This window comes from Puma concolor, chromosome E1 (assembly GCF_028749965.1).
Source record: "Puma concolor isolate L17-30 chromosome E1, mPumCon1.1.hap2, whole genome shotgun sequence".
Classification (NCBI taxonomy): Eukaryota; Metazoa; Chordata; class Mammalia; order Carnivora; family Felidae; genus Puma; species Puma concolor.
The window spans coordinates 38,026,655-38,050,784 of NC_141680.1; the positions used below are offsets into that span (position 1 = coordinate 38,026,655).

A 24,130-nucleotide genomic window follows, 5' to 3' on the forward strand; every position below is an offset into this window, starting at 1 on the left:
GAGATAAACACATCTCACGTGGGATGTGTGAGGGCATCTTAATATTCTTGACATGAGGGAGGCGCTCCTGAAGTGTCAAGGGCCCTCCCTCCATGCCCTCGAAAAGGCCCCGGGGAGGGAGTAAACCCAACGGAATGTTCTGCGGAGGCCCAGACTGCCCGCCAGAGGGCTCCGGGGGCTGCTCGTGAGCTCAGCCGCCGAGTGGCCGGCCTGGCCGGGGTCCCCTCTTCCTGCGAGGGCTCTACCGCCAAGCCCCGGAAGATAAGGGTCAGGAACAACGGCTGCCCCCCACTCCCATCTTGCTTGATTTTGAGTTAAGATTTAAGAGGGGTGGTATTTCCTGCACTTAAAAGTTCTTCCGCTGGGGAGATGCCGAACAGGAAGAGGTGCTGTCCCTTCAGCCTTCAAGGGGCAGAAGGGACAGGAGACAAGAACAGAACTGAGGGTCTAGGAATTCGAGTCCGAACCGGTCGGCGTTGGGTAGGGGATACAGGTAGGCTTCTGGGAAGAGGCAGCATTTTGAGTGGGCCTTGCCGGCCGAGTCAGCATCCCACAGGCAGTAGGTGGGATGGAGCAGGACGGAGGGAAAGGGAAACCCCAAGGCATGTCCTTCGGGCCTTACAGAATTCCTGCGGTGTTTTGGTCTCCAATTTATACACGAGGGGACTTCGTGTATTTTTGACAGAGAGAGTGGTTGCAGGGTGGCAGGGGAGGGGCAGAGAGGGAGGGAGACACGGAATCCGAAGCAGCGTCCAGGCTCTGGGCTGTCAGCACAGAGCCCGACGTGAGGCTTGAACTCGTGAACCGCAAGATCATGACCTGAGCCCAAGTGGGATGCGTAACTGACTGAGCCACCCAGGTGCCCCCACAAGGGCCACTTACTGAGCGTTCACCTCCAATGACACCCTGTGCTGAGTCCCTTACCCATATTGTCTCATTTAATCCTCTCAAGAACCCTAATGAGAGGGAGATGTTATTGGATTCGTTTTACAGACAGGGAAACTGAAGTTCAGAGAGGTTAAGGAAGTTGCTGAACGTCAGGATTCAATGCTGACTTCAAACCCATGCTCTTTATGTTCTAAATGCTTTACACATGTCAACTCATCGAGCTGAAGCAAAGACTGTCACGACCATTGCCAAAGGGGGACACCAAGGTAACTTGCCTAAGACTGTGGCCGGGAGGTCTGGTTCCAGGGTCTGGGCTCTGGACCACGAAGCTCTGCTGGCCCGAGTGCTCTCTGGAGACACAGGTATAGGGTTGTCAAAACTCAGGGCCAGTGACAGACCCCGTGGGGTAGAGAAGGGGCGGGACAGATGTGGCCGTGTGGGAGGCAGGGAGGGGAGGTAGGAGCGGAAGGACAGACCGACCACAGGAGACACGAGGTGTTTTCCTCTGCGGTTTGCTCGCTAGGAATTCAACGCTGAGTTCCCATCAACACTACTGAATGCATAATTCCTCCCAAATATCTCTTCCTTAAAAGGTCTTTTGCTGGAGCATCTGGGTGGCTCCGTCCGTCTGTCGAATGTCTGACTTCTCCTTTCCGCTCAGGTCACGATCTCGAGGTTCGTGGGCTCGAGCCCCGCGTCAGGCTCTGTGGTGATGGCGTGCAGCCTGCTTGGGACCCTCTGTCTCCCTCTCTTTCTGCCCCTCTCCCCTGCTCTCTCTCTCGCTCTCAAAAAAAAATAAAAATAAAAATAAAGGCGTTTTGTTGAAGTGCTTTTTAATTAGCAAATACAGCCACGTTGAAATAGGGGCTCCTATGTCTAGGGCCACACCACCCTAAACGTGCCAGATCTCGTCCGAAAGAGGGGCTCCTTTTTCCCTTGGGACCAGGGCTGCTGGTTCTCTGGAGCTTTCCTGAATGGCTCTCACGGTCCCCCAGTTCCGGTTAAGAAACCTCTTTGTTGAGAGGGACGAGAGCAGGGCAGGGCTGTCCAGGGGCAGTGGCTGGTGTGGACGCGGTCAGAGATTGAATTGTGTGATGGGAAGGAAACCTTCCTTGGCTCTGGCTCTAAAATATGTGTTTGGGTTCTTTGGGACCCGTTGTAGGTTTCCTGGGTCAAAGGGGAATAAAGGCGGGTTTATGGAGGTGAAAACTGCAGGGAGACGCAAAGCGTTAATAATTAAGCATGGGGGCTCTCAAGTTGGACTGTCTGAACTCAGATCCCAACTCCGTTACTGTATGACCTTGGGCAATTGACTCAACCTCTCTCAGCCTGGATGTCCCGTCTGTAAAATGGGTACATTAATGATCTCTTTAATCATTAATTGTTCATACGTTAACGATTCATGGTTTGTTGTGGGGATTGAAACGACCAAATACAAAGTGCTCAACACAGTGCTTACCATACACGCATTCGAAGCCCACGATTTTGTTCAAATCAAAAGGAAATATTATGCGGTAGATGGGGAACAACAACAAAAACAGCCCCATTGTGCGGGATGTATTAACAGAGACGGATGTCGGCTACAGGAGGAATTTCCCAACAACAAAGGATGTGAAGCCCCGAGCAAACAGTAAAAGCTCCTTAGTTTCTTCCCAAGGGCGATTTTTCATCTCAGGGGTGGTCACTTCTGGAGGCCGGGGCCTGGAGGGGTTGCCCTGGTGACGGGCGCTTCCTGAATCCGCGGCAGTTGATAAACAGACGCTCCGTTTGGCAATCGCCCCGGGGTTTACACGCAGGAGACGGAGCGCTGGCCTTGCCAAGATGCCCATTTATAGCAGTTTCCTAGACCCGAGTACGTTTCTGTTTTACAAGTACTCTTTGTCGCCCTGCCTAAGTCTCCCCACTGCTTAACAGTAACAGTTGATTTTCTGGGGCCGAGTGGAGGCTGTGAGCTGCAAAAACTCCCAGAAGGCAGATGGGAAGGAAGGGAGAGGTGGGGTTGGGTGGGACGGCAGGACGGGTCCCCCCCCCCCCCATGGGGATGGTGGACCCGGATCTGGGCGGCTGTAGGAGGATTTGTCCCGACTTGAAGGTAGGCTGGAAAGCCTGGCAAAGAAAGAGTTACGGGGCGGGGAGCGTGGGGGGGGGGGGGGGGGGGGAGAGACGTGGTGGGGGGAGCGCCCCCCCCCCCCCAGCCCGGCCAAGCAGTTCTTATCTTTGGGAAAGTTTCAGGGTCATTGTCATTTGCAGGGAATTTCCTGGACTATGAACTTTTATTGCAGAGAGGACAGAATGGCTGGTGAGAGGAAGTTAGGCTCAGCTCCACACCCAGCCCTCCCCCTCTCCTACAGCAGGGATTTGCTGTTTCCCCAAACAGGATAGTGTTACAAACCTAAACCCTGGTTCCAGCCCCGCCCTCGCCCCCCCCCCCTGCTGTGTCACCTTCCCCCCCACCCAATCCTCATCCTCATTAAGCCTTGGCTCCCTCCGCTATAAGAAGGGATAGATAGAGGCATCTGGGCAGCTCAGTCGGTTGAGCGTTCAGACTACTGATTTCCGCTCAGGTCGTGATCCCAGGGTCACGAGTTCGAGCCCAGCGTCTGGTTCTGCGCTGACCGCACAGAGCCTGCTTGGGATTCTCTTGCGCCCTCTCTCTCTCTGCCCCTCCCCTTCCCCCCTCTCAAAATAAATAAACTCTAAGATAAAAAGGGCTTACAGGACTGACTTACAGGAAACACTCAATGTGTGTCGGTTTTAAATAATGTCATAATAATAAACGAGGCGTCCTGGGGTCACAGATTAGCACAGAGGGGAAAGAACAGACTGGCAGAGTCTGTCCCTGTTCTTGGAAGCTGATTAGGGCAATTTGAAAATGCCTTTGCCAGCCAATGTGGGGAGCAAAAACACAAATATTGGGAAGGATTCCTAGTTAGGCTTTGCACTGTATTTCGTCACATTTCTGCATTGGTTTTTCTCTTCCTCATCTATTTTGAGATGCTGTTCAGATGAAGATGTGTCTCCCAGGGCTCCTTCATGGTGACGGTGGGAAGCAGCTAGTCGGGAAGCAGAGGGGGGCAAGCCAGACATTTGGCTAGACTCTGGGCCCATTGGCGGATACCGGGGGAATTGACCATTTACATCCAAAAGCACAGAGGGACCCGCAGGGATTGGATTGTGCTGGCTGAAGCCTGGGCAGGATCACTGAATTCAACGCGAGGCGGCCAGCGTTGACCGGGTACCCGAGTGTTCAGCAATCCGGGAAGGCTTCCAGATGGAGGCGGTTCTCCTTGTAATTTAAGAGAGTTTATTAGGTCAGGCAGAAGCTAGAGGATTTAAAAAGGAAAAGAGGACACATGCTGAGCAGCATTGAGGAGGAAGCGCCTCTGCCCTGGGGGCTTGTAGAGAGCCTCTTTTGGGGGGGCATGGGTGGGTGGGGGGAGACCATGAGGCGGTCCGAAGTGGGAGGGCAGAGACACCTCCCTCCCGGAGCAGATGTTGAGGATGGATGACAATGGATGTGAAATATTGACCCGGGGAAAAGCGCCTGGTGTTTGTTCAGGTCAAACAGGTGCAGCAGCTTCCGTGGGAGGAGGTGAGGAAAAGTGTCCCTGGTCAGGAGGGTCACACTCCCACAGGCTTGCAGGGGGCGGTGGGGGGGGGGTGGTGGGAGGGTGGTAGCCTCACCGAGGTCCGGAACTCAGGCCCCCCAGCTGGGGACAGGCCCTCAGGGAGGACTGGGAGAAGGATGCTTACGACGGGAATCAAGGCAGGTGCCTACACGCATCCATGTGGACACACATGTGAATTAACAGTCTTTTTTTTTTTTTTTTTTTTTTTTTAAGCTCATGGAAAAAACCGGATGGAAATGTGAGTGATTGTGTTTGCTTCATAGAACTATACTTGAACTTCTTAAAATGTGATTTTTTATGTTTATTTGTTAAAAAAAATTTTTTTTAAATGTTTATTTTATTTTTGAGAGGGAGACAGAGTGCGAGCCGGGGAGGGGCAGAGAGAGAGGGAGACACAGAGTCGGAAGCAGGCTCCAGGCTCCGAGCGGTCAGCACAGAGCCCGACGCGGGGCTCGAACCCACGAACTGGGGGATCATGCCCTGAGCCGAAGTCGGACACTCAACCGACTGAGCCACCCAGGCGGCCCAGAGCATATGTGGGTTTTTTAAACGGGAGAAAGTTGACGTGTTTGCATGTCTGTTCAACTCCCAAAGGTGTCTTTCCAGCCCTACCCTCCTAGTATTTGACCCTATTGGGTGAATTCCTTTTCTGAAGCTGTTTTCTCGCTGGCCTTTCAGCCTGCCACTCCTCTCCTGGCTTTTCTTCCCGTCTTGGATGACTGCCCACCCCCTACGGTTGATGTTTTTCGGGGTCTGTCCCCACCGTTTCCATCTCCCCTGCCCAGGCTAGTGCCCTCGCCGTGCGGTTTCAGCGAGACTGCCCTATGTCAACAATGACTTTCGTCTCCGGCCCAGCCCTTTGCCGACACATTTCTCCCACTGCCTACTGACTGTCCCCACGAGTCCCTCAGAGTCAGCATGCTTAAAGCTGAAATTCCCTCCCCGCAAGCCCCTCTTTCTTCTGTGTTGTCTACCTTGGTGGCCTGGGTCAGAACCCTAGTATTTATCCTTCCCTACCTTCCGGGAGTGGGTTGAATGGTGCCCCCTCCCCCGAAAAGAGACGTCCATGGCCCAGAACCTGTGACCGTTACCTTATATAGCTAGAGAGCACCGCCTTATATGACAAAAGATGTGATTATCTTTTATCTTGGATTATCCAGGTGCCCCCTAAATCCAGTGACAAGTGTCCTTAAGAGACGGGCAGAGAACACACACTGAGGAGGTATTGTGAACATGGAGGCAGAGATTGGAGTGAAGCCACAAGTCAAGGAATGCCAACAGCCACTGAAAGAACGGACTGTCTCCTACAGCCTCTGGGAGGAGCGTGGCCCTGCCCACACCACCTTGGGTTTGCACATCTGAGGGCTTCCAGAACCTGAACTGTGAGAGAATAACTTTCTGTTGCTTGAAGGCACCCGATTCGCGTTCATTTGTTACGGCGGCCCTAGCAAATTAATAGGCCCTCATTCTTTGGCATCTAATGGGTCACAAAAATCCTGCTGGTTTCAACTCCTTAAATAGCTCTAGTTTGGGGGGCGCCTGGGTGGCTCAGTGGGTTAAGCATCTGATTTCATATCGGGTCATGATCTCGCCGTTTGTGAGTTCGAGCCCCGCGTCGGGCTCGGTGCAGACGGCTCGGAGCCTGGAGCCTGCTTCCGATTCTGTGTCTCCCTCTTTCTCTGCCCCTCCCCGCTTGTGCTCTGTCTCTGTCTCAAAAATAAATAAAACATTAAAAAAAAAATAGTTCTGTTTTTTTTTTTTTTTCCTCCCATGTCTATCTCCAATCTGGTCCGGGCCTTGGCTGCTCTCTTGAACCACTGCGGTGGGTGGTCTCCTTCAAAAATAGAGATTAAAAAGAATAATAAAAATTAAAAAAAAAAAAATAACAGAGTAGCTGAAAAACCCAGGCCTGCAGATAGCCACCATTCTACATTATGCGGTCCGGGCGGCAGAGTCAGCTTCTAGAATGAACGAGAAGTGTGGAGTCAGAGGCAGAGGAGCAGGATGAGCCGATAAGGGAAGTTAGTTCTGGGCCGCCTAGAGCTCCAGCCCCGGATGCTGGGAGTCCCGGAAGCCTGGGATTCTGAGACACTCCTATACCTACCTTGCTCCCGTCTACCCTCACTCCTTCCTCCTGAGCTCCGATGAGCGTGTTAGACATGATCCACCTAGATTACAGTCTTCTGGGACAGAGGCTGGTCCCTTTTTATATTCTAGTGCTTTTGGTTCAGAGTCCTTTGCATTCTGGGCCCCTTCTCTGACTTCCCTTCTCCCTCGCCCTGTTTAGAGACCCTCAGAATACAATCCGGTTTTTGCCTGCCACTTCTGTCCCTCAACCTCTTAGAAGACATCACTAACTTAGGCTTCGATCACCCCTTCATGAACACTCTGGTCCCGCAGCCCTTACTTATGTCCTTACGTTGGTGCGACGGCTTCCCTTTTTCTCTGTCCTGAAATTGCTTTCGGGGGTGGCCGTCTCTTTTCCCCGTCAGATTAGGAGACCCCCGAAACCTGAGACCCTCCGCCAGCAGTTGAAAGGGTTCCCCGAGGACAGAGGGAATGTCTTCATTAATCTCGTAGATACCTCAAGGGAAGAACTTTTCTATTTTTTAAAATCCTGGCCCTGTGCTAGTTCTGCCCACCGTGGGTGCTCAATAAATGTTGATTGACTGAGTCAACAATAGACTGAGTCCCCAGAGTGCCATATGCTTTCTTTCCACAGGGAGAAAGTAATAACATTAGGCAGAGCAGGCTGGATCCCTTAATATGATTATCTGAAATTTGTGGCTGGTGACTCTCTCCCCCAACTTTATTGGGGACATTCATCTCCACAGAATAGATATTCCCAGAGACCACTAATGCTGCCGGCCAAATGGTGGGCTACTATTAAATGCCCTGACCCCGTTCATCTTGATTCCATCACCACCAAAGCTGCCGCCTGCCTCCAGCCCAAGGTGGGGGGAGAACCCAATACCGTTGTGGCAGTGGGTGGTACCGAAATAAGCATACTTCGAACCAAGTTCAATAATGTGGACCCAGCTCCCTCTCTGTACTCAAGATATTCTACTATGAACCCGCGGACGACCTTCGCAAGCTTTTTAACCTTTTAAGAATACAACAGCTTGAGACAGAATTCGTAGAGCACACCATTCACCCATTTAGAGTGTGTAATTCAGGGGCGCCTGGGTGGCTCGGTCGGTGAAGCGTCCGACTTCGGCTCAGGTCATGATCTCACGGTTCGTGGGTTCGGGCCCCGCGTCGGGCTCTGGGCTGACCGCTCGGAGCCTGGAGCCTGGAGCCTGCTTCGGATTCTGGGTCTCCCTCTCGCTCTCTCTGCCCCTCCCCTACTCTCATTCTGTCTTTCTCTCTCTCTTAAAAAATAAACATTAAAAAAAAAATGAAGTAATTCAATAAAATAAAGTATGTAATTGTGCCACTATCTGCACAATAAATTGTATTATTTCAGAGAGAGGGAGAGAGTGCAGGGGAGACGGGCAGGAGGAGAGGGAGAGAAAGGATCCCAAGCAGGCTCCACACTCAGCACAGAGCCCGACGTGGGGGCTTGATCTCGTGATGCTGGGATCATGACCTGAGCTGAAATCAACAGCGCGACGCTCAACCGACTGAGCCACCCAGGCGCCCCTTAAATTTTATTTTAATTAATTAATTTTAATGTTTATTTTTATGTTTGAGACAGAGAGAGACAGCATGAACGGGGGAGGGTCAGAGAGAGAGAGGGAGACACAGAATCCGAAGCAGGCTTCAGGCTCTGAGCTGTCAGCACAGAGTCCGATGCGGGGCTCGAACTCACGAACTGTGAGATGACGACCTGAGCCAAAGTCGGTCGCTCAACCGCCTGAGCCCCACCCCCAGGCGCCCTTTAAATTTTATTTTTAAGTAATCTCTATACTCAATGCGGGGCTCAAGCTTCCAACCCCGAGATCCAGAATCGCGTGCTTTACCGACTGAGCCAGCCAGGTGCCCCTCAATTCCTTTTTGCTACCAAATAATATCTCGTCCTCTAGATAGGTCGTTATTTCATTCGCTCACTCATCAACCGATGGGCATTTGGGTTGTTTCCACTTGGGCAAGTTATTGCTCCACGTTTCAGCTTCTTCCTCTACAAAAACGGGAGTTCAGAGCCGTTTCAGAGATTACTGAAAGCATGCGTGGAATACACGAACGCGGCCCAAACGATAAAGCGCTACATGCAGGTAAAGACAATTAGATTAATATTTATAGGAGGTCAACTAAGGAGAGCGCTGGGGCTCGCCTGACTTCCCCGAGTGTGTGGCCCCCTGTGGGTCACCTCAGGGGAATTAGGTGAGTGTCTCTTTGGGTTTGATCCCCACGGAGAGTCCACTTTGCGTCTTTTTTTTTTTTCTACTCGGGGGACTGCAATCGCTCAGCCGGGGCGGCTCATCGCATTGCCATTTGTTGCTAGGAGACCAGCTTAGAGCGGGCAGGGCTCGGTGCAGTCCCACGGCCACTGCAAGAAAACCACCCGAAATCATAGAATGATATTTAAACATCAGGGCAGTTTCATTTCATCCCAGGGCACAGGGCTGAAGCTACAGGTGTTCTTAGGGCCCCAGGCTCTCGGACGGCCTCGCCAACACTCACGTCCCGGATTTTCATTAGCTTTCTCTTACCACGCTCTCGCACACACGTGTGCCGGGTGCCGGGAGTGTGCTAAATAGTGCAAAAACACCTTCGTATTAAGACCAAGAGCAAGTGAGTTAGGAGGGGAAACTGGTTGCCATGATGGGTACGACGCTTCTAAAACCCAGTTGGTCTCTAAATACCGTTTGCCCCCCGTTAACTTCCTGCTATTTTTTGGCGGGGTATGTTACGGCTCTAAAACGAGTGGGTGCAAGGAGGTGAGAGGGGAAAGGCTGGGGTAAGGAGTGGGTTATAGGAGAATGATTGTTTCCTTTCACCAGGAGCCGCCTGCAGCCTAATTTCCCCTTCAAATCCTTGGTAAGAGCAGCTGGGGATAACGAACAGTGGTTAAAGATGCTTTGTTTTACGTCCAGCAAAAAGGATCATTAGCACCTTTTTTTTTTTTTTTTTTTTTGGTAGTCACTGATTTGGATCATGTGCACCACTGCTCTTCGCCATTCATGTGCTTAATTAAGAGCTGATGAGTGCAAAATAAAGGAAATTGCAGCTCTCCGCTGGAACTATCTGGGGAGCGGCAGATTTTCTGCAGCGAGGAAAGGGATCTACCGGGAAAACGGTGTTACCACCTCCCCGTTACGTTTCTCTGCCAGAGTTCCTCTTAATGTCACATTGGAACCTTAAGGGGCGAAAGGCTGGGCGTCCAAGAGACAGCTCGTTGAAATGCTGATAGGGGAGGAGGAGAAGCAGGAGTACAGTTTCATGTTCGTTTTATCAAAGGAGAAATACAGACAAGGAGCGGTGACCGGGGCAATACAGCTGGTCTAGGGCCGAACTCCAATCACGTAGGGAAAACCCCGGAAGGAGGCTGGCTCAACCTCACTCGTGACATCATGTCCTCCATCATTCTGAGGTTTTTGTACAAGTCTCTATGGTGACCCGCTGGTGGCCTGCCTGAGAGTCCTTTCCATTTGTTCCGTCCCTGGAGGGGGAGAGAAAATGGAATTGCTTTCTTGTAGTTCAATTAGGCAAATCTGGATGGAGGGACTAGAACCTGGTTCGCGAAGAGTGCCCGAGTCCACACTGTTCCCTTTCAAAAAGTGCACGGAAAGCTGGAACAAGACGTCAGAGCCCTAGATTTCTCAAACTAATGCTCCGTCACCTTGCTCTCCGTCTCAAGACAAGGGCCGGGACGCTTTTGTTGACGAGTTCAGACAAATGGAAGAGAAATCACTGCTGGGGCCTATAAGTCCCATAGGCCTCTTGGTCACCCTTTTCTCCTAAGCTTAGAAATAAAAGACCACAAACTCAAATGACCAAATTGAAGTTACCCACGTCCCTGAAACAGAGGACTAGTTTATTTTTAGTATTAAAGAGATTAATAGCTCTCATTATTCTGACTTCCCCATATTCAAAACTCACCTGCTCAGAAAGTTGCAAACCCAGTTTCTAACAGGTCCTACTAATCATTACGAAAGGACTTACAACAATAAAAGTTACGTGCATAGGAAAGATCGAAGAGTAGAAAATGCCAGAGGTATCCAGAGAGAAAGAAGGCCTGTGATTGAAATAGTATTTTGTGTCCAGGGTTCAGGAATAAGATGCTTCTGCTGGGAGCTGTGAAACCTTTGGTCTCCAAATTGGATGACCGAGTTCTCTGCAGTGACATTTTTGCCCAGTTTAATGCCATCAGTGGGAAGAAGGGACCTGAGGAGGAGGAGGAGGAGGAGGAGGAGGAGGAAGAAATTCTCAACCTCTGCTCAATCACCAGCCGCAGGCTTAAGACTCAGAACTGAGTGCAAAACCACTCGAGGCCTGACCTTGAAGGGCGCTGGCACAACTCAGAAAATCAATCACTTAGTACTCGAGTCAAGCCGGTCAGTTCCGTCCCAGGTCCCTTGTGCTGGAGACCCTCGGAAGGCTGGGCACCAGAGGGGAGAGCAGGCCACGGCTAGTTATGGGATTTAAAAGGTAGTAGTAACCCACAAGGATGGAAGTAACAGCCCTCACCACATAATCAGCATGACTCCACCCTTAGGGCAGCAGGACTGAGTAAATCCCTAATAATTTCACGTTAGGCAGGGTCTTGGGTCATAACTCCAAGTAGAAGCTATAGGTTCTACTCTATCAAAATCTATGTACGGTATAGATCCAAGAGGCCGGAACACTTAGAGACTGTGGCAGAACACATGGTCTTCGAAGATCTGCTTCTCTTTTGCTGGGAAGGTCTTGTCACAAATCGGACAACTCAAACAGAGGGGCTGTGGGCGTTGCTGCTCCGAGGTGAAATCAAGAATGTCGCCAGCGAAGTCGGATTTGCAGGTGGGGCACTTCTTGACGGCGAGCTGGGAGGAAGGGCAAAGAGGTCAGCACAGAGGCAAGCTCTAGGTAACAGGCGCCACGTCCCGTGTTCTACTAGATTCTCAGCACGGAGCATAATGCTTGGCCCACGGCAGGTGCTCAGGAAACGGACGACGAACGAACCGATTCACGTTTGGAGGCCCTCCCTGGGGCTTTCTCTACCCCAGGGGTGAAAGGACCCACTAGTGCTAAAGCGGTCAAAGAGCTTCCAGCCCAGAAGGGACACGGGACATGCCCTGTTGCACCGGCTGCCTTGTTTGCATCTCCTCCCTAGTTCTAGTACCTCCGCTCACGGGTGGAGATCTACCCGCCAGAAAGCTGGTGGACGAACCGGGCTTTCTTCTCCCTGCCTCCACAGGCTCACTCAGCTTCGGGTTTTGACCCAATCGATCCAGCTGACTTCCGGAATTATCAAAACGAACCAGGCTCCCTACGCTTCTCCCATGAACTTGAGCAGGAAGGGACATTTCTCAAGGGTTCGATGTGGGCACTCTCATGATTCACGTACTTACCAGGCTTGGGGCAGAACTTTCCTGGATACCTGAGGATAATAACAAAGATTTCATTCAGTGAAAGAAATACCATCCCCAGGTTCCCCAACCGTGATGCAGCAGCTGTTTTCTGTAACTCTCTTTGCTCCCCTTTCTCCCCACTGCGTCTCTTTCTCTCGCCCATGTACCATTAACTTCTGACAGAGGGGATCTAGGTCGATGATAAAGGGAAAAGAGGAAAAAATAATGAAGTGGCATTTGGGATAGCCATGCATATTGCTATACAGTCGGAAAAAAAACAAATAAACCTCAGTAGGGGAAACACGAGATTTTAATAAAAACAGCCACGATTTAGTAAGGAAACAACTTGAGAATGGATTTGAAGACTGAATCCGTGCAAACAGGTATTTTTAAAGGAAAGGCTTCGAGAACAGTTTTTAAAGAGGAAAACAAAGGTATACCCCTGCCTGCTGTAAAGATTTGACTGGGGCTCTTAAGAGAACACGACTGCTTTAAACTGCCCAAGAAAAGGCAAGGAGGTCTTCTATTGCTTTTGGAGACAAAGGAGGAGAAGTTCCCTGTTCCCTCGTGCCTGGCAAGGGCACTCTGACCCCTCAGTCCTTGAGTGACAAGACTGGTTTTCACCCCCACTTCTGTCCTCCAAACCACCCCGGGGTCTCTGTGGTAACAGAGGGTAACAGGAACGTTACCCTCGGTCAGGCCATCGAGGTGGCCGCCATAACTGCCCATTCCTGGGTGGCATACCCCACCTCATGTGCTTCCATTTCCAAACCTTAATTAGCTTCCTCAGCTTTGTGTGTGTATATCTTCTACACAGAGACATTTCTCTGATTTATATATTTGGAATATAGCCACGGGACTCAATTTGTGTCTGCTGCCTCTAGGCGAATGATCTGATTTGCGTCTTCTAGATTCAGATTTATTTCTCAATTAACACTTCTCGCCTGGCAATCCTTCTATTGGGTCCTCAGCTTCTGCCCAGCAAGTCTTAACAATGAGACTGGTCTTAATTAGCATCGCAGGCCAAAAAGAATTTTAGTGGGGGGAAAAGGATGCGGGCAGGGGCCTTCGGGCTCAAACGGCAGTTGTCTCTTACCGGAATAGGGGTTTCCATAGACAAGGGCCGGGTTTTGTCCTGCACCTCCTTGATCTGAAGTCGGCACTTGGTATGGCAAGGAGTCAAAATCCAGACCCATGTAACTCAGCAATCTGCTGTTCTCCCTCTTCAAAAGCTAGGGACAGAACGTTGGATAGAGAGACATATTGAAAGACGACGACAGGGGCGCCTGGGTGGCGCAGTCGGTTAAGCGTCCGACTTCAGCCAGGTCACGATCTCGCGGTCCGTGAGTTGGAGCCCCGCGTCGGGCTCTGGGCTGATGGCTCAGAGCCTGGAGCCTGTTTCCGATTCTGTGTCTCCCTCTCTCTCTGCCCCTCCCCCGTTCATGCTCTGTCTCTCTCTGTCCCAAAAATAAATAAAAAACGTTGAAAATTAAAAAAAAAAAGAAAGACGACGACAAAGAATGGCCACAAGCAAGTGGAGAGGGGATTGCCCGCTTGGCAAGGCGGGAAGGTGGGAAAGAGGTAGCTCTCGATGAACAGCGGGGCACTGGGGGGTCCCGGGAAATGATCATTTGTAATTCTTCTCCAGAGAAAGCAGCGGCCTCAACACCCCGAAGATCTCAGTTCTTTAGACCTGAATTGAAATATACGCTGCATTTTGTTTAGATGAACTCAAAAAAAGAATTTTAAGCTTCTAAATCACATACCAGCTGAGGTGGGGTACAAAAGTTGGGTGCCTACAGGAGGGCGGCAGGAGCTATATTAAGGTTGGAGCTGTTGGATGCTATTGAGGGTAAAATGGTTCTTTTGGTCTCCGTCCCACCTTCCCAGAACGATTTTCTTACACAGTGTGAATACTCATCTGATAGGACTTTCCCGTCTTCATGTTTTATCCTTTCAGACGGATACACCAATAGAGAGAGAGAAAGAAGGATGGGAGGGAGGGAGGGAGGGAGGGAGGGAATAATGGGAAGAATGAGAGAGAAGCAGCTACGAGGAGGACAGACAGCGTTTAAAGCTCTTATAATTAGTAAACTGCCCCTTGACATCTTAAAAGGGCTTTACTATCGGTTCTTAACCAAACTTTCAAATATCAGATCTTGGGGTGCCTGGCTGGCTCAGTTGGAAGAGCACAGGACTCTTGATCTCAGGGTTGCGGGTTCGAGCCCCACAATGGGGGAAGAGATTACTTAAAAAAAAAAAAAATCTTAAAAGAAAAAAAAAATCAGATCTTTTTCCCTGTTGCAAATTGTGTGTCCTCCCTCCTTCCCAAGAGCCTACATGGGAAAACAGAGACTGCAAAGTCAAGGTGTATTCATCTAAATCAAGAGGATGAGAATAACAAGACTGGAAACAGACTCCAAAGGTCCCTACAGTACTGAAAGGGGCATAAATGGCGTAATCAAAGCCAGAAAAGATCACTTGGAGGCACAGCCCGGGAGGGTTTCGGACAGGGGAAAGATGGAGAACCACGGGAGGTGTGGATCCAGGAGCAGAAGCCAGAATGCACAGACACCTTTGATGCAAGAGCAGGAAAGTGCCTTTGTGTGCAGCTTCTTTAAAAAAAAAAAAAAAAAGTTTTGGGGCGCCTGGGTGGCTCAGTCGGTTGAGCGTCCGACTTCGGCTCAGGTCATGATCTCGCGGTCTGTGGGTTCGAGCCCCGCGTCGGGCTCTGGGCTGATGGCTCAGAGCCTGGAGCCTGTTTCGGATTCTGTGTCTCCCTCTCTCCCTGCCCCTCCCCCGCTCATGCTCTGTCTCTCTCTGTCAAAAATAAACATTAAAAAAATTTTTTTTTTAATAAAAAAAAGTTTTAACTTATTGTGCTTAATAATCTCTCCACCTAAGGTGGGGCTCGAACTCACAACCCCGAGATCACGAGTCCCATGCTCCTCCGACTGAGACATCCAGGCGCCCCCAAGTGCAGTTTCTTTATTTAGGGCCATCATCCTCAATCAACAATAACTTGTGTTTAACTCACAGCAGAAAATAAATGTTGGTTGAATGAATGAATGAATGAATGAATGAATGAGGGCACGAATGAATGCACAGCATTTTCTTAAGGGCCCACCAAGGGTCCAGCGATAGTACAGACCATCACTTCTGCCCTGGTTTAGTGGCAGAAAAAAAGGAGAAAGTTGTGCTGAAGGAAAGGGGTCCCTCAACTAGCACAAAAAGGACGTAGGATATGATTCCCCAAAAACAATACCTACAATAGGTATGAAGTTAAGAGTAAAATTAATTTAGATCTTAATCAAGGCTGTTCCTTTCTTGTTGATTCCTGCCACACCAAGCAAGTTTCGATTGAGGAACCAAGAGAGAGTTCATGGGAGGTGAGGAAACCAGATTAAATTTGCTCTCAGGAGCAATGGTCTCACCCACTGTCCCAGAAAGGGCTCCTTTATTTACCTCTTGGTCACCACATCTCCAGGTCACCCTGCTCCCTCCCCTTAAAACCTTGAGGTTTTCGCCCTCCGTACACACTCACATCATTTTCTCTTTCCAATCTCTCTTTCTCTTTCTGCAGAGCATCATATATAATCTTGTTCTCACTCAGTTTTCTTGACAGGCCAGCGTTCTCGTCCTATCGATAATAAAAAACAATTAGGGTTAGGATCACATACTGTCATCTGGATCCCAAGTGGGGGAAAGCGAGGGGCCTGTAGAGGACCTGCTTTCCCAAACTGGTGGGACTCACGGGTGGGGGGGCAAGGGAGCTGGGGCGCAGAGGAGGAGACGCAGGCGATGTCGACTTACAGAGAAGTGACTTAACAAGATGCTGGGAGGCCTGGGCCGGCATCGAGATGCCGATTTCTTTTGGGTTAGTGGCAGTGTAAGCGACCAAAGATGGAAAGGGTGATAAGCTTGGGAAGAGCCTCCAGATGGACTTATCAGGATTAGGGCTAAATGGAACCTTGTTCGACCGCACCCAGCCACGGATATGAGCATCTCTGTCTCGAATGAACATCTCACTCAAGGCGGCGCGGGGCGCTTAGGCTGGCGCGGCCCCCTCCCAGGGAGGACGGGCCTCTGGGCCCAAGTAACACGGAGGACGAAGGAACCCTGGAAGGCATTCCTCCGCGGCCACCGGGAACCCAGGCTGAGGTCCTGGGCTTCCCAGTATGATGACCTATGTTCAAACACCCCACAACGGGTAGGCTTGCTCCCACCTCCTGCCTCCACACACACACACATGCACACGCCTCACAAAGACACTTAAGCTAGTCCTAGCAGTTGCGTTTTTGTTTTTGGTTTTGGTTTTTTTTTTTCCAAGATTTTTTTATTTGAATGCTGGCGCCCGGACTGCCGCGTGCTTCTAGCCGGCCCTGAGGTAGTAATGCGGGAGGGACTACCCGACGACAGTGCTCACTGCTGGCTCCTGGCTCCCCATCCCCATGGGCTCTTGCTGGCTCTTCTGGTCCTGCTTCACTTCCTCAAAAGGCAGAAATAAGAAAGGACTATCTGAGTCTACGCAGACACCTGCTCGGTGGTTACAAAATCCTTCCCTGAGATCTGTGGTGGAGCTGGGGGCCGAGATTTCGGGGGGGGGGGGGCCAGACTGGTTTCTGGCCGTCCACGCCATCCCGCCTCTTTTTAGCAGGAGATTTTTTTTTTTTTTTTTTTTTTTAGAAACGTCTCTCCTGAACAAGGGTGGACAGTCCTCTGGGCTTGGTCTAAGCACCACAAACCTTCACACCCCTTGCTGCCTGGGCCCCTTATTTCCGTCACCTACCAGCGCAGCAGCCCTGAGTTGCCTGATCTGTTTGTGGAGTCGTTGACACTCTTTGTGCTTCTCTAAGAAACAGGCTTTCCCGGCCTCTACCTTTGCCTGGAGGCGCTCCACCTCTTGTACTAACTGCTCCTCCACTGCCGTTGTCTTGTTCCTAGGCTCCTGAAGCATGAGATACACGGTCCTCATAGTTAGGGTTCCTTGGGATAGGTGGGGAATGAAGAATGGGGCGCCTGGGTCTTGGAAAACACTCCACGAAAACCCAGGGAACCCACACCCGCCACAAGGACGTTCAGACCCCTGAATGGCCACAGGTCGTTTAAACGAGCGATTCCTGGGGCGCCTGGGTGGCTCAGTCGGTTGGGCGTCCGACTTCGGCTCAGGTCATGATCTCGCGGTTCGTGAGTTCGAGCCCTGCGTCGGGCTCTGTGCTCAGAGCCTGGAGCCTGCTTTATATTCTGTTGTCTCCTCCTCTCTCTGCCCCTCCCATGCTCATGCTCTGTCTCTCTCTGTCTCTCAACAATAAATAAGCGTTAAAAAATTTTTTTGTGAGTGGGAAATATTCCCATGTTTAGTGGTTGGTCACCAATTCAATTTCTGAAAAACATCAGTGTGGCCAAATAAAACATTTCTCTGGGCGGCCGATTTGGTTCGGAAACAGAGTTCAGAGAACTTTGTTTTCCTCCTTAGCATGCGAAAATATATGGTCTCTCATATATACTGGGACTCCATAGTTGACCGAGTAATGACTGAGTGAATGCATGATGCCTATGTGATAGGATTTATAAACCCAGCAGCTGGATACCCTCCAGACATCAGGGTTTCTCATACCCTTCTATCAATTCAGAAAATGGGGCTTCTTGCTACCTGTCATCACCACGAGGCCTCTTTTCCAACATTCTATTCTACTATAGGAAAAGATCAGACGGTTAGGCTTTCATTACTATATTATTATAGCTCAGAATAATTTAGAATGCTAATTGCTAATATTATAGTAGTTACAACAAAATCTGTTTTGACTACTGCCATATTCTCTAACCGTACAGCTTAGCGCTACAATTGTTAATTTGTCTGCCCCCATAAGAACTCTTTAAGGAGGGAGTCGGGTTACTCTGGGTCGTAACCTAGTCCAAGGTTGTGTTTACCACAACCTGTCATGTGGTTTCACTTTCGGTATCGCTCTGCCATTCACCACACGGCAGAAACGGCCACCTGAGACGTTTTGTAAACGACAGATTCTCTGTCCTCTTCTGGGTCGAGAGCAAAACGTCCGGAGGGGAACGCTATCCCCATCTGTCTTTTTTATCCTTTCCGTCACCTGAAAACAGACCCTTCCCCTTCCTTCCCGTAGGCTCCCTCCCCCAAAAGCCATCCGAAGACAGACATGCCTTTAACGCTTGCTGTTTCTTCAGGGTGGTTGTTTCTTCCTGCTTCAGCATCTCCTCTACTGTCTGCTCCAGCTTCTTCTGGCGCTCCTTCTGCACGGAAATAGATTTCAGTACTGCCGCTGCGGAAACACGGGCACACGCGCACTGGGGAAGGGCCCCGCTGAGCTGATGAGCGAGCCAGGATGCAGAGACAGAGGTGAGTCTACCCTTGCTGGCTTCTGAGAACAGCCACGAGGCCCCTCATTTCAGGTGGCTTCCTCTGAGGCCTTTCCCGGAGCCGGCGATAACCCAGGTACACGACAGAGTAAAGAAAGAACAACATACACTTTCCCGCAAGGGCCTAAAGATGTTAGTTTCGTCCGTGACTCTACCTGCTGGGTTAGAGTGAGAAGAAGCTGGCTGTTTTCCTTGTTCAGTCGCTCCAACTGCTCTGTCTTATCTTGATCTCCCTGAACGAGCTTCTCCATTTCCTTCTCTCGAGTTGACAGCTGGGCCTAAAGCAAGATGAGTGTATATAACCAAGATATGAAGGGACCACTGAAGAGGGAGACAGTGCTATTTAATGAACGCTAACACAAAGCGGTGTGTGTTCCCTAGCGACTCCCAACTGCCAGCCAGACACCCCTGGAACGTTTTCTCTTCAGCTCTACCTTACACCCTCAGTAGCCGAGACTCGAATGAGGACAATTCAACCAGCCGCTCTTTTTTTTTTTTTTTTAATTTTTTTTTCTTTTCAACGTTTATTTATTTTTGGGACAGAGAGAGACAGAGCATGAACGGGGGAGGGGCAGAGAGAGAGGGAGACACAGAATCGGAAACAGGCTCCAGGCTCCGAGCCATCAGCCCAGAGCCCGACGCGGGGCTCAAACTCACGGACCCCGCGAGATCGTGACCTGGCTGAAGTCGGACGCTCAACCGACTGCGCCACCCAGGCGCCCCAACCAGCTGCTCTTTAAGGTACAGCTTCCTCAAAACAAGAGTGATTCAGCTGCTATCTGCTTTACGTTCTAGGCTTTTGAGAAAGACTTGGCTTGCAGGGATTTTACAGCTAAAAGAAAAAAGCCTGGAAACCACTGGGAGAGCTGACAGTCCCCCATCTTTAAAAAAAGATTTTTTTTTTTTTTTTTTTACATTTGTTTATTTTTGAGAGACAGAAAGACAGAGCACAAGAGGGGAAGGGGCAGAGAGAGAAGGAGACACAGAATCCGAAGCAGGCTCCAGGCTCCGAGCTGTCAGCACAGAGCCCGACGCGGGGCTCGAACCCACACACTGCGAGATCATGACCCGAGCCGAAGTTGGATGCTTAAATGACTAAGCCACCCAGGCACCCCCCAGTTTTTTTTTTTAACGTTTATTTTTGAGACAGAGAGAGAGAGAGAGCACACGTGAGCAGGGGAGGGGCAGAAAGAGAGGGAGACACAAAATCTGAAGCAGGCTCCAGGCTCTGAGCTGTCAGCACAGAGGCCGAAGCAGGGCTCGAACTCACGAACTGTGAGATCATGACCTGAGCTGAAGCTGGACGCTTAACCTAAGACTAAGCCATCCAGGCGCCCCTAGTCTGATGTTTTGAAAGGCACGCTTCGGGCACTCACTACGGTGCAACGTAGCTTTCTCTCTCTGGGCCACCAGGCAGGCATGGTGGCAAGGGGAGGACGACGCACTCTGGCAAAGGTCCGGCATCACCTACCTGGAGCTGCTCCACCCTGACTCCCATCTTCTCGTTTTCTGAGGACATCTTCTGGTTTTGTTCTTTCAGTCTGTGGAGGTGAAAAACACGCTGATTGCGGGTCAGATCCCCCAGGCCTTCAATGATTTAAGGCCGCCTTGGCCCTAGGGCCGCAGAGTGAGTTTAAAATCCACTCCTCTTCCGTCCCGTTTCTGCTTTCTGACCTCCAACTGCCTGCATTCGACAACTTGACGTTAATACTGGACTTCAGGTCGTGTCTCCTTACCATTCAGATCCTAACTGTCTAACCTAGAATCATTCCTATCACTGTCCTGATAGCAGGACTGTTTTCTAGGGAGTTCTGGAGAACTGATCAGAGCCCGGCCAAGGGTGTCTACAACACGCAGCTCCTCCCGGCCGGGAACCACACTTACTGAAGCAGCTCCGTCTCCCAGCCGTCCTTCTGCACCTTCGCTTCCTGTTCCAGCTTCTGAGCGGTGCTCTTTAGAATTTCTAGCTCCTCCTGCAGAACGTCAAAGGAACCGACCATTTCTAAGCCATTTTTTAGTATCTCAGGCATCCAACAAATATTCACAGAACACTTACTACGTGTTAGGCACTTGCTATGTGTCATGACACAACAGTGAATGAAACGTCTGAGTAAGGGGATTTCTGTATTAACATGTTCTCAATCTGTTCTTTCCCCAAAACGTACGCACCTTAACTTCTCTTCCCCTGGAGCTTGTATCTGTCCATTAATTCATTAAGCAAATGTTCAGTGACTGCCTAGGAAGCACTGTTCCTGCACTGCGGACACAGCAGTGGGTGAAATAAAGTGGCTTTTCTCTTTGAAAGGTGCTATGCAATACATTCATGAATGCTGCGCACGTAATTAAAAGTCAAGTAGCCACATTCAAAAAAGTAAAAAGAAACAGATACAATTAATTTTATTAACAGCATATTTAACCCAACATGTCTAAAATGCTGTTTCAATATGTAAATAAAAAGGAAATATTTTACTTTTTTTTCATACAGAGCCTTCAAAATCTGTTATACACTCTATGCTGCCGGAGTATCACAATATGCCCTGTTTCAAGTGTTCAATAGCCACCTGCGGCTAGTGGCCACCGTACTGGTCCCAGCCATTTGTTTTTTCTTCCCCAACTTCATTTTGCACTGAAGCCAAGCCAGCGTATCAATAATAACTCGCTGCTTTTATTTTTTTAATTAATTTTTTGACTCGCTGCTTTTAGCTCCAAGACTTACAAATGCATAGTCTTTTAAAAAATAATTTATGTTTATTATCTATTTTTGAGAAAGAGAGGCAGACAGAGCAGGAGCAGGGGAGGGGCAGCGAGAGAGGACGACACAGAATCTGAAGCAGGCTCCAGGCTCCGAGCTGTCAGCACAGAGCCCGACACGGGGCTTGAACCCATGAACTGAGATCATGACCTGAGCTGAAGTCGGACACTTAACTGACTGAGCCACCCAGGCGCCCCATTTTTTTTTTTTAATTTTTTTTTTTTCAACGTTTATTTATTTTTGGGACAGAGAGAGACAGAGCATGAACGGGGGAGGGGCAGAGAGAGAGGGACAGAGAATCGGAAACAGGCTCCAGGCTCTGAGCCATCAACCCAGAGCCCGACGCGGGGCTCGAACTCACGGACCGCGAGATCGTGACCTGGCTGAAGTCAGACGCTTAACCGACTGTGCCACCCAGGCGCCCCTTTTTTTAATGTTTTATTCACTTATTTTGAGAGAGCGTGAGTGCATGCAAGTGGGGGAGGGGCAGAGAAAGAAAGAAAGAGAAAGAGAGAGAGAGAGAAGAATCCCAAGCAGAGACTCTCCTAACAGCACAGAGCCCAGTGCAGGGCTCGATCTCACGAACTGTGAGATCATGACCTGAGCCGAAATCAAGGGCTGGACGCTTAACTGACTGATCCACACTCACACGCCCCTGAGCTGCCGGGTCATTTTAAGGAGTAAGTGAAGCGATAGGCTTAATTACAGTGGCACACAGTAGGTGCTGAATATTGGCTTGTGTTATCATTACAACTGGTAGCAAGTAGGTAGGCGAGCTAACCCAAGAACCCAGACCTTCTGATTCCTTGGCTAGAACCTGGCAGGTGAGCTCCTGGCCAGACACTGATGGTCGAAAGAGAGCTTGTGAGTTATATACCTACGCCACCCCTGTTACCTCACTGCCTACGATTGGCCAGATCTGTATCTTGGACCTGTCATCCACACTTCTATAGCAGCCCAGGGGCGAGGACATCATGGGCACTTGTGTGACAGCGAGCTATAAAGAACAGTCTGTCTGGGAGCGAAGAGAAGTGGGTCCTAACCCAGTGGGATCACTAAATTGACCTCTTCCTCTCTCCTTTGGGCCTCGGGTTCCTCACCTGTAGATCAAGGGCTCTACAGATGGTGACTGCCAACGTCTGCGTGTTCTGGAAACTTCTAAGGCATGACCTCAGGGTAATTAGTTTATAGTCTTTAGAGAAGATTCTCCTCTTTAGCTCCTTGCATGCTCAACTCTCATTTACCACCTGCTGTTTTGAAGGATGTTTCAAAACAGAAGCAGCAAGGACTTAGGAGAACTTGCAACCTTGCCTTCATCCTCTCTTCTCCCTCGATGTCCGGATCTAGCTAATCAGAGAAAATACTTTATATGATACGTACGAACTAGGAAGACGTCACACCGCCTGAGTTTGAATCCTGGCTCCACCATCACTGATTAGCTGTAGAAGGGAGCACTTGCCCTTCAGGCCTCAGGTTACTCATCTGTAAACTCGGGGTAATAACAGTACCTATTCCAGAGTTGCAATAAAGTAATCCACAGAAAACTTTCAACGCTGTGCCTATTCAAAAATATGAGTGTGAGGGAGTGAGATCACAGGCCAGAGAGAAAGTGGTGCTGGAGAAGAGACACCACCCGCCTCTGACCTCTGTACTCCAGGTTCATTTCACGTTTTGCTTGTTTGTTGAGTTGGTGTGCAGGTTCATGGTGAACCAGCGGCCATACCTGCGTCTTGTGGAGCTCAGCCTGCGTGTCTGAGTTCTGCTTCTGGAGGCTGACACAGGTGTCCTTCAGCTCCTGGTTTTCTTTGCAAAGCTCCTTATTGCGCTGCTCGATTTCCTCCACCTCACCCTACGAAAGAGCATTCCATCAATTTGTATTCGACCTTTTGTAGCTCGACGGATAGTCAAGTGCCTCTGGCGGAACGTTCCCACAGGCTGGGATGCTGAGGGTCTGCTGGCTTCCCACTCACTATTAGGGCATCTGTGAACCTCGAATGGGAACACCTCCTCAGTTGGGAGGGGAAGGGGGCCGTGTAGGCATGTCTGGATAATTGCAACACGGAGCCCGCCGTTACCAAGAAAGGCAGGCAAACAAAATGAAGACCATAAAAAGCAAAAAAGTGGCTCATCTTTCTGGGGTGGAGGGTTGGCTCCGACCGCATCCCCGTGTTTGTCTCTGCGTGCCTTTCCCACTGCCATCACTGCTCTCCACGGCCACTCGGCAAAGGTGACAGGCTGGGCTTCCCTTGGTGGGCTCCTTGGGAATGTGTGAGGGGATGAGGGAATAATGGCAGTGACCCAGCAGGGACTGGGGACCCAGTCAGGAAGCCCAGAGAGAGGGAGATTAAACAAACAGATGTCAAGACCCACTAACAACACGTGTGAATCCGTCTCAAGGCTGGGACAGGATATGGGGTGCGAAGAATCCATATCAATAAAGATGCCATCTCAGTAACTGGTTTATGTTTACGTTCCGCTGACCCCATGGGTGAAGATACGCTTGACCACTCCTCCGCCTGAGTGTGTCCCAGCCCATCCAATGTGACGTCACCGGACTAAGAGATATGGAGACCAACACAAGGACTTGGAGAGGTCTCCCCAGAATTATTAAAAGTCTGGACTAGATCTATTAGGAAAGGTACATGGACTGTAAGGTGCTTGCCCAAGAAACTGCTCAAGAAAGTTTAGGATTATAACCAAGATACATGGGGTTGGAAAGTGGTTAAGGCTTCAGTAAGAAAACAAGTTAAATACGTTTCAAGAGTTTATTTTTAAGTGAGAAGCGATTCACTGTAATGACTTTTGAAAATATTTTTTTATGAACCCCAAAATATATTTCTACTTAAAAAAAAAAAAAAAAACGTTAAAAGGGGGAATGACAGAAGAATGTGGATTCTTCTCGCAAATGCTTAGTATCGTTTGTCTCTCCTATTGGACGAGCTTCGGGACAGTAAGTGATTTAATCCATTCTTCCCTGC

The 24,130-nt window shown here is 50.0% G+C and overlaps 1 protein-coding gene across 5 annotated transcripts in view; it reads right to left on the minus strand.

Moving 5' to 3' along the window:
• Positions 1–10,458: 10,458 nt before the first annotated feature.
• The window catches only part of CALCOCO2 (calcium binding and coiled-coil domain 2), a 28,559-nt gene continuing 14,887 nt past the window's right edge, over positions 10,459–24,130 (minus strand). For 3 of the 5 annotated variants that reach the window (XM_086687074.1, XM_086687075.1, XM_086687076.1), the window contains 9 exons: positions 22,876–23,001; positions 20,285–20,373; positions 19,872–19,941; positions 18,556–18,678; positions 18,185–18,274; positions 15,555–15,650; positions 13,107–13,242; positions 12,011–12,039; positions 10,459–11,482 (listed from right to left, as the gene is read on the minus strand). In XM_086687074.1, coding sequence (XP_086543200.1) covers positions 11,306–11,482; positions 12,011–12,039; positions 13,107–13,242; positions 15,555–15,650; positions 18,185–18,274; positions 18,556–18,678; positions 19,872–19,941; positions 20,285–20,373; positions 22,876–23,001 — 936 coding nt within the window. In that variant the 3' untranslated portion in view covers positions 10,459–11,305. Of the gene's footprint in view, positions 11,483–12,010; positions 12,040–13,106; positions 13,243–15,554; positions 15,651–16,799; positions 16,959–18,184; positions 18,275–18,555; positions 18,679–19,871; positions 19,942–20,284; positions 20,374–22,875; positions 23,002–24,130 lie in introns of all 5 variants that reach the window. The other 2 variants (XM_086687078.1, XM_086687077.1) reach the window with 2 other exon arrangements.